Source organism: Paralichthys olivaceus, chromosome 4, assembly GCF_024713975.1.
Source record: "Paralichthys olivaceus isolate ysfri-2021 chromosome 4, ASM2471397v2, whole genome shotgun sequence".
Taxonomy (NCBI): Eukaryota; Metazoa; Chordata; class Actinopteri; order Pleuronectiformes; family Paralichthyidae; genus Paralichthys; species Paralichthys olivaceus.
In genome coordinates, this window is record NC_091096.1 from 3,713,133 (window position 1) to 3,723,815 (window position 10,683).

The 10,683-nt window shown below is 44.7% G+C and overlaps 1 protein-coding gene across 1 annotated transcript; it reads left to right on the top strand.

Moving 5' to 3' along the window:
- The first annotated feature begins 711 nt into the window (after positions 1-711).
- xbp1 (X-box binding protein 1) lies at positions 712-3,613 on the top strand. The gene is given in 6 exon segments (XM_069523351.1): positions 712-1,125; positions 1,622-1,718; positions 2,070-2,186; positions 2,286-2,342; positions 2,345-2,452; positions 2,557-3,613. Coding segments are annotated over 6 exon segments (1,185 nt in total). The 5' UTR covers positions 712-901; the 3' UTR covers positions 3,139-3,613.
- Positions 3,614-10,683: the final 7,070 nt, after the last annotated feature.

Consider the following 10,683-nt stretch of genomic DNA (forward strand, 5'->3'; position numbering starts at 1 on the left):
GGACTGAGGGAGTCTGTGTCTGCAGAATCTGATGCAACTGCTGGAAACAGGTAGGAGAGTGTGAGATCCATGTTTACTCCACCGAGGAAAAGAGAGATCACATGGATTGTTATCGTGGTGGCATCTGATCCTGGATTATGATTATATCTACATTGCTTAGATTTACAATATGTTTCCTCGCATATTATCTCAACTTTAACCTAGATACACTTTATTTTGTATCAATACTTTCTATTGATACACCTCTCCTATTTATGTGAGACACTGTCTTTTCTAATGAAAGAGGAGTTAGAGGGATATTTAGAACAGAGGTTGTCGGACCTTGTTAATCCCTGAATATGGGCTCTAGGAATAAAACTTGATTGATTGAATGTATATAGTTTGTATTTGACTCTTTTCTAATAGTAAGCTCTTTCTACTTTAGTTTTTTTAAATCTTAATTTAACTATTGCACTGCTGAGCTGAGTGGTTTCGTGCATATGACAAATAAAACTTGATGTTGCAAGATAAATAGTGATTTGTAAACATGGGCAAATATAAAAGTGGATTCATTGGAGAAGAGAAAAAGGGGCTGATGGGAAATATTCATGACGGGAAAGTAAATAAACTACAAACGCGATGGGAAATGGAGTTCACCAGGAACTGCGTGAAACTTTAAATGCGATTTACATCAGCGGCGGGACCAATCACGAGCCGCAGAGCTACGACGTCAGAGCTGCCTGGCAGCCAATCAGGTGCCCCCACGATAGTAGAAAACGCTCGCTGACGCCCCTCGTCCACCAGCTGAGAGTCACCGGCACCAGAGGATCACAGCATCCGGAGAAAAGTCACAGGATCCGGCCGAATTTTTACCCGGATCACCGGTCATTTCTGACTCCACACAGCCCCTCTCGGATACATCATGGTGGTAGTGGCAGCAGGGACCGGGGCAGCCCACAAAGTGCTCCTGATATCCGGGAAGCAGAGCGGCTCCCCGATGGGCTACAGCCGGCCCCTGTCCGTCGTTCTCCCGGCGGTGTCCAGCCCCGCGTCGTCGGACTCGGACTCCAACTCGTCAGCGGGGCCGCCGGTGCGAAAGAGGCAGAGGCTCACACACCTGAGTCCCGAGGAGAAAGCTCTTCGCAGGTCAGTTTGAATTAAATCATCTTTATCCACTGAATCATCAGCGGGGAGGGCACCGGCCATTGTTCCGGGAGTCAGCTCCGGGACACGCCCTGAGATATCGATCCTCGGTGGAACCACAGTGATCGAATTCAAACCCGTAATGAAATCACCACGTTTGTGTTAATCTCACATCGGATAACAAAACGAGTCCGCGTTATCTAATCTGTTGAAAACGACCTCTGAGTTTGTGTAAATGACCCAAACGTCGACGCTCTCCGGTCCTTGGACTTCGAGCTCGTCGATCCGCTGTCAGAGCGCCGTGGACCGGGTGCACCCGGCCCGGCCCCGCCGCCTCTGAGCTGGGGGGGGGGGCTGCCTACGTGGCAGCAACATGGCCGGTGATTGAGCAGCCAAGTCCCCGTCAGAGAGGCTTCGTCAGCACCATGGAAAAAAGACCGGGTGTGAAATTCCTGCTTCTGTTAACCCTTCATGTGTTCTTCTCTCTCTCTCTCTCCAGGAAACTGAAGAACAGAGTCGCAGCTCAGACAGCCAGAGACAGGAAAAAGGCCAAAATGGGGGAACTGGAACAGCAGGTCCTGGAGCTGGAGCTGGAGGTGACTATCTTTATAATCATCAACAGGAGTTTCACTGGTCTGGTCACATTAAAAAAAAAAAAACACACATCAGATAACTGGACATATCAATGATCAGGAGTCAGGTTGTTTTTATGTGCATGGCTTTGGTTGTGACAGTAGAAACAGGAAATGCAGAGAGCGTAGAGGAAATGACACGTAAGCAAGGGATCGTCTCCTCGAAGACGTGTATGTGCATGTGGAACATGTCTTTGGCTGTCAGGTTGTGTCATGATAGACTGTTTTAAATTCTTTCCTGTGGTGTAGTCTCATCTGTAGTTCATGCAACAAAGTTTAGAGTTTTAACTAATCTGTTTTTTTTTTCTCCTGCAGAATCAGAAACTTCACATTGAGAACAGGCTGCTTCGGGAAAAGTCGAGCGGCCTACTGACAGAAAACGAGGAACTGAGACAGAGACTTGGGTTGGACACCCTCGACTCAAAAGAGAAGGTAAGGCTGAGTTGAGACGGGGCGGCATGGTGGGTCAGTTTTTTTTCAAGTTGAATGAGGTGAGCTTAATTTCCATTCTTCGTCTTCTTCTTCTCACAGGTTCAGGTTCAGCTGTCCAACGGGAACGACGCAGGTTTAGGGATCGGGTCTTCTGAGTCCGCAGCACTCAGGCTACGTGTGCCTCCGCAGCAGGTGCAGGCCCAGCACTCCCTAAGTCTGAAGACTTCTCAATGGATACAGATGATCCTGACACTACAGACAATGAGGTGAGTCTGACAAAAGTTTAAATCCTGTTTCCAAGAAAGCTGCTATAACACCAGTCAGGTCATGGGTTACTGAGCTAATCTCCTCTTTTTCCCCCCCTCTCCAGTCTGATTTGCTCCTGGGCTTTCTGGACATCCTTGACCCAGAGATCTTCCTCAAGTCTTGTGAGCAGGAGTGCCAGGAGCCGCAGGAGCTGCTGGTCGGAGGGGGGAACCCAGTACCTTCCGCCACACCTGCGCCTCTGGGGGCCTCATCAGTTAAGCTGGAGGCCCTTAATGAACTGATCCACTTTGACCACATCTACACGAAGCCCGTGGAGGAGGTGAGCGACGGGCAGTGCAACGACTCAGAGAGCGGCACAGAGGAGAAGATTGACGTCGAGGAGGTGGCCTTCCCCATTACCGAGGTGGTGGTCGAGGAGGAGACTGTTTCCATCAAAGATGAGCCAGAGGAAGTGGTCATCCCCAGCTGTGATGGTCACAGTCAGGTGGATGAGTTTTTCTGTACGGCCTCCTCCCCCGCCCTCAGCGGCCTGGATAAGGAAGCCTGCCTGGCGGACACCTACAGTGACTCCGGATACGAAGGGCCCCCTTCCCCTTTCAGCAACATGTCCTCCCCCTTGTGCTCAGAGAGCTCCTGGGACGACATGTTCGCCAACGAACTCTTCCCCCAACTTATCAGTGTCTGAATCCACCCGTCAGCCCAACAACGTAAAATATATCTAGCTATCGTGTAGTGTTCAACTACAGCTAAGCATACAATGCTTCATTGTAACATGGAACACAACCCGCTCATATGTATCCAGGCTAAAGTTAAGCACATAATCTCCTTGTATTACAGCAGGTCTGTACCACTGATACTGCATTGACTTGTGGGATATGGAGTTTATGACTGCTTAGTTTAGCCTCACTTAATCACCGCAGAGGATCTGAAGATTTATTACAAATCTTGTCACTCGACGCTCAAAGATGAAATGTGGGTGGATTTCAGTATTTCTGTAAATTTGTAAGGGGGGATGGGGACCGATCATTTAAATATATTATTTATTTGTATACTCAGCTTCGGAGTCATTGTACCGTCTGCATATAAAAACGCTGTCTTCTAATTTGTTTGCCGCTCTCCTTGTAGTCTAATTACTGCATTAAAAAACTTTTTGCATTGCATCTCGTCTCCTTGTTCCAGTCATTTTTAGGTTTGTTCTCCAAAAGGCTCAACAACACGAACATGGCTGAATAATCCAACATATGATTTTCTTGTTCTTACAGTTATAACGTGAATTTACCGTAAATGCTTCTCCCCGACAAGTGGAAAATAAAGATCTGTGCATTACTAAATTTTGAAATTAAAGATCAAATGTGATTCAACAGCATCCACACCAAAGCTTAATGGATTCCTCCCACGCTCCCTCTTTCCACCAAGTTTGATGGAAATTTGACAAGCTGTTGCATGACACTGCTAAAAAATAAATGCACATAACAACATGACCTCCCTTCAATGTTACATAACCAGATAAATTACTCCCAAAAACTAGACTTAGTATTACGTTAACCGATAGATTCATCAACATCGATGATAACTTGTATGAGGCCGAAATGAAAACACATTCTAACCAGTGACACATTCAAAGGTGTCGAGAAAAAACGAACTACACCTACGAGAACCACGTTCTGAGAATCAGTATTCACCGTCATTGCCTAATCTTAGAATTTAAATGTTTCCCCCTGATGCGACAGAGGTATCAGCAGTTTCAGTTATTCAAATGATTGTAATTTGTCTGTTGAGTGTTTGCTGAGCTCTGGGTTCAGTTTAAAGGGTCAGAGGTCAGTTTATCAGAAGAACTTCTGGAAAACAGGTTTATCAAGTCAGACGAATGTTGTTACACATTATGTCTAATTTAACTTTTTTTCAAACATCCCCCTTTTTCCTGGTTTGTGATCTGAGCTCATGTGCAGACAGTGTTGATTTTCCTCATCGCTCCTCTGCCAGCACAGCGTTGCCTTTGAGAAATATGAGGCCTGCTTGTGTTACATAACACCTCTAACGTAACCGGGGAGTTTCCTGGGATTCTAACCTGAGACCGGCCCGGCCTTTTGCTTCCCAACAGAAATAGGTCAGTGTAAGTATTGTGTGAAGAGGAGAGAGGAGGGGATACACCTTTCCCCTGAGGACCATCATTTTCATGACAATGAGGTTTCACTGTGCCTGTTAGAGGAGACAAGTTGATTCTCTTAAGTTCACAAAGCTGGGATTGGTTTGACCCCCCGGTGGACAAAAGCCCCTCGAGCTCTTGTCGTCATAAGAGCTGATTAGATCAGGTTTTCAGATGCAGCACTGATGTAAGTGGTCTTAACTCCGCAGGGCTCGTCTGCATATCTTTTAGCTTCAGGTCCTGGTGACTGGTTCAAAACTTCCTTCGTGTTTCACTGCAGATATTTTAGTTTTCTGAGTTGGTGTTGCTACAGCACAAATTACCTAGAAGAGGCTGGAGGACAACGATAATTGTAACTAGACAATTTTGTGTTCTTGTGGTAGGTTGAAGGAAACCACAGCAAACTTTGACGCAGTTTCGCTTCAGCTTCCCTGAAAAACGAGAGAGAAATTTGCAGTTTCCTGTCCCGTAGCTGCAAAACCACAGCAAAGACTCAAACAGCCTGACAGCTGCTGAGCCAAAACCGAAAAATATCTGCTGAGGCAGCTCTTTCAATTTCAGGTTGTAGGTTCTGGTTTATTTAAGGACATTCATTTCTCAGTGTGTGTGTGTGTGTGTGTGTGTGTGTGTGTGTGTGTGTGTGTGTGTGTGTGTGTGTGTGTCACACAGTCCTGAAGTGAAACAATTGTGTTTTGGTTAAAAATGAAAAATCAGTTTGGTGAGTTTGTCAAAAGATGTGTTTTCTCTTTTAGAAAATAAAACTTAAAAGGGTTGGTACACTTTCTCTGTTATTCTTTTGTCTTATCTGTTGAAATCCTCTTCACATCTAGAAATTAAATAATAAATCTGTCAACAGATTCATTGGTGTAGCTATCTGTCACTAAGCAGTCGTCCATCGGTGCACGTTGATGTGTTTCAATCACTTAAATCTTTACATACTCTTCGCTGCCATTTCACTTTTATTTCTCAAGTCTTTACCTTCTCACCGAGTTGCTCACGAAGTATTTCCTGCTGATGCAAGATTTACGTGAAACTCAGTGTACAACGCTGACGTCAAAACGCACAGGAAATCATCAGAGGGGATTTTACAGGTAGTTGCTGAAGCTGACAGTGAAGTACCCAAAATATTCCCTCTCTTCTTGAAGGCTCCTTCAATCTGTGCAGCAGCTTCCCTCTCTGCCTCTATAGATCAATAATTATATTACAAATAACTGAATATACGATCATGTCCACAGGGTTTATTTTTCAGGACCTGCCATAAACGATCCAGTCACACGAGTTCTGAAGTTTGGAATCTGGAAATGCTCACTACCATCTTCTCTGACAATTTATGAGCTGCTATTCTGTCTTAATCTCTAATCTTTCCAAATCTGCCACGTGATATATGTTGTGGCCTTAAACTTGATTTCTTTATAGATTATTGTGGCCTCAGACTTAATGAAGGCAGGCTTCAGATCAGTATGTTACTGTAAACCAGTGCGGCCCCATCGTGGTTCTGGATGTCAAAGTTCATGCTCAAATTAGAGGCAGATTTGTCACTCTAATATGACACTGTCACCTATGCATGGATTTGGATAAACCTCCGACTGCAGGTCTCGGGTTACTACACTCAGCAGAATTATAAAGAGGATTGCTTAACCTACACTGGCAGCTGCCGCTTCAATGTAAATCCAGGTTCAGAGCTGGAACTTCCAAGCTGCTCCGACAAACACGGAACGTACAGTTAAAGCAAGAACGAAAAGAAAATCGGACGTAACGCAATAACAGAAACAACAAAGTGTTCCACCATCTCGGCTCAACTTTACGGGTGAGATTCTAGCAGCTGATCAAACAGGATTTCAGCACAAAGTGAGTCAGGTGTAAAGCAAACAAGAGGTCAAGGCAGCGTGAAACGCAAAACGTGTGACAGGTTTCTCATGTGAGGGGGATAGTGATGGTGTTGTTGGGTGGAGGGGAGTTGGGGTCGCACACGCCGCAGTTGCAAGAGCCTCGAGGGCCGAGCGAGTTCGGTCACCTGACCCAAGTGAGGAATGAAAATCGCCCCCTCCCCAGGGCCCCGCTGGCCCCCTTTATTAAAAGGCTGAGCTGAGAAAGAGGGGGAGGGGCCATAGCCTTGGTATTTAGGACACTTTATGAATGATTCAGCTGCGGAAAAGTGAGTCATCATCCCTGTATTTGCCAGAAAACAACAACTGTCCTGACGTCTGTTTGTGACATGCATGTTCAAAAGACAAACTCCCAGAGAACAAGGTGTGTTCCTACTGTCGAACTAGTTTTTCTGGATGTCTCACGTTCCAAAAGAATCATTTTACAAGCAGTCAATCATTATACAGGAAAAACTGATATCAATCAACAGTTCATCTGCATCCTCCTCCTCTTCTTTTCAGGACAACGGAAAGAAAAAAACACGGCCCGACAATCACAAGCATCCTGTCGGGATCACGTCAAGCGTTTCTTAGTCACATCACAACTTTAATGTGTGTGCAAACAAGAGACGAGCCGTGATGGGATCGATGACGCACATCTCTATCCTCAGTTACCACCGGCAACGAAGAGCAGTCAGTCCAGAATGTGATGAAGCGGCCAGAGCCAACCTGGGGGGGGGGGGGGCGCAGTCAGGCTGCTGATGGGAGTCAGATGTGTTCCTTAAAGTCAGGAACATAAAGTCCGGAGTAAAGTTGTACAACTGTGTTTAAAGAGATCTTTAGACATGTTTAAAGACAAACAACTAATAAATATAAACTCTTACGAATACATCTACTTCCATTCTCATGAAAAGATGTCTCCTATAAGGTAAAGGTCACACTAACATCTGTGTTCAGATGTTTTCCAGAGGGCCTGTATGTGAGAAGGCAAATGTCTGAGTCACCTGTTCTGGGCATTTATGGAACTTTTCCTGAGATCCCCCAAAACGTTCGGAACATGTCAGAGGAAAAATTCAAAGTGAGCGAGCGTGCATGTCGTTTCTAACACGACAGACAAAAAAATGGAGAATTAACTAACCACACGATTAGAAGAGATAGACGAAGATGTCAACTTGGAAAGATCCGAGAGCGTTTTAACATATGAATTATATTTTTCCCAAATACTTTATTCGATGAATGGCCAAACAAAGCAACAAAACTAAATGATAACACTCTCTCTCATCATATAACCATTATTCCTCAGAGGTCAGCGATGAGGTAGATATGAGACCTTGTGTACTCGGAGGGACGTCAGGTTATCTGAGGCTTCCTGCGGTGACATTTAATAGGTACAAGTTAATGCAGGCTGCTGGCGTCACACGTTAGGGCTCCATTGCCATGGTTTCACTTCCTGTGCATGTGGCAGGTCTGCGAGAGGCAGCCTCTCTGCTGGAGGAAAAACATGAATCACTTGGATTCCTTCTACGTGGCAGATTCACCCTCTGAAGGCTTAAAACTCAGAGCAGAGGGGATTTAAACGTCACGTCCTGAATCTCTCTTGATATCATTTAAATGACCTCGACTCAGCTTTGCATTTTACTAGAGCTGCACTTTAATTCAAACTGCGAGGTCAGAATGATAAAGTTTCTCCACAGCTTCAGTACAAAGCACAACTCCTGGCCTTTGTTCCGGCAGGTCACCGAGTTTAAAGGTAGTTACACAGTCTGCTCGAACACGATCACAGTGCACACACAGACGTGCACACACATGCACACACAGACGTGCACACACATGGACTGGCTAAGTCCAATAATTCCTTTGTGGAATTTCATCTTTTCGTGTTTCTTCAGAACTCCGGCTGCTTTCTGAAGCAACAAACAATCCTGAGCTGTCACAGCTTGTTCTGTCTCTGTGGTGATATGGAGCCTTCCTGCAGTGACCAGGTGGAAGAGTCCAAGATCAATAGATTTACTATCAGGTGGAAACTTTGAACTGTACAGAGACGTAACGGAGAAACAACTGTTCATATATATAATTATACTATTTAAACTAAAAGTCTGCAGCTGTTCAGTGATGCTGTACTGAGGCACTTTGTTGCTAAATGGAAAGTCATGGAATCACCAAAACAAAAAAGAACAGATAAGTTATTTGGATCCCCATAACTACTTCTCCTTGAGTCCATCTTCTTTGAAAAACCTTTAAAAAGCCACAAAGTCAGTTTAGCTTTCTGACAATCTCACGGTGATGAGATCAATATGACGGCAGCCTACAGTCTAAAACACTCTGTACAGTCGTGGTCATAAATAGTAGAACAGTAAATGTTTGTCTCTGTACACTCAGCAGGTTCTTTCCCTCCGAGGCCTCTTCTGTTTTCAGTGTGTGTACTTTTACACTACGCAGCTATTCTGGTCAGCAGTGAAAACGAACCTTTCATCTACAGCTCGTGTGGCGCTGTGACAAGTCGCTCTGAACTTGGACTACATGACATTTATCTGTGACAAAAAAAGTCCAGTTTGTCATCACCCCTCGTCCCTGATGGATTTCTGGAAACAACAAGTAAACGGGTAGAAATTTGGAGCGTGTGCGTGACCTTGAGGAGAGCGTAGGTGCCCCTCGCTGTTTGAGCAGCGATAAGAGTGAGTGTACATGTGGAAAGAGCCAGCTGTGGGGAATTTATCACCGGGACAAAGGGCGAACAGAGGAAACATGCAGGAGCAGGAAAACACAATAAAGGAGCTGATAACGTCTCATGTAGCTGTTGGAGCTTTTACATTTTCAATTCCAGACACACTCACAACTGAAATACAAGACTTATGTCCTATTGATCAAGACTGCCAACAACAATAAGAACAAATGATCATCTGGAGAGCTTCGCACCAAGAGAACTTCAATTTCACAACCTCTAACGTCTTAGTTTAAAGTTTATTTCACCACAACTCAGCTTTTTATTTTACGTAATAACTTTAGGACCCAGCTTTTAGTTGCACAATGTTTCCCCAGCAAACACTTCTCTGTTCCTCTTCAGCCAAATTCACTCTCGTAACTGCACGAGCTGCAGTTAGCTGCCCATAAACTGCAGAGTAAATATTGAATTTTCCTGCCGCCGGCTCATTTGTTGTGCTCCAGATACGATGCGGCCGTGAGGACCCCGACACGACCTCACCGTCGTCCGAAACATTGTGTTCTCTCGTGTTTGATTTAATCTGATTTTAAAACATGTTGCTAACCCCCCCGCTGCTCGTGATGGTGTTCAACTCAAAAAGGAAGATTCGACCAGAATGATGCACAGTCGCCTGAAATTCTCTTAAAGCAACACAATGCAACGTTTTCTATCTTGAAACAGCAGCTTACACACAGAATGCTTCCTCCAGGTGTATGTGAGCTTTCCTGCCGGCCCCCTTTGTAAAAACTCCAGGTAACGTCCAGGTGAGCACATGTGGATTCATCGTGAGCACATCGGTGTGTTGGTGTTGCAGCAAAACCAAAAAGAATAAAGATATGTCCGGATGAGAAGAGGAGCCATACATTTGGCGGACGCTGATGACTTTCCTGTTGACGTTAACAATCTAGTACTTCTTCTTATACTTGAAAGACAAACGCTGGATATTGTCCACACCCAATTTTCCGGACATTTTCCGAAGTTCATGTCTGAAAACAATTCTAGTATCCCTATAAAAAATTGTTGATTTCTAACCTCATGTTGTAATTTCCTTCATAACTATTTTCAGTTTGTTTCACTACAACTTTTTATGTCATAATTTGAGGATCCAGCTCAAATTGGAGTTGGACCGTTATTTCTCCTGGTTTCTTTTCTTACTGCTGTAAAATGATCTGCTTTTTAAGACAGTAAATCCAGATTCAGGTTCTTGACTCTACAGCCACAGCATCTGTGTCGGCCCGAGTCATGGGCCCAACCACACATGCGCCCCCAACAGACCAGCTGTGCAACAGCAGCTGTTTTTGAAAACTGCCCCACACACACAGATGACTCGGCATGAGTCCTATTGTTGCAGACATCTTTCATCATTCACAGCGGTTTCACCACATGAACTCACACACTTTAAGACAAAGATGCAGAAAACAAGAGGTATCATTTCTTCATACTTAAAGGCAACCCTTAAGTGTTGGGGCTTTTGTGGTCAAAACTAAAACAGCAGAATTCAGGACGTCCAAACATTAA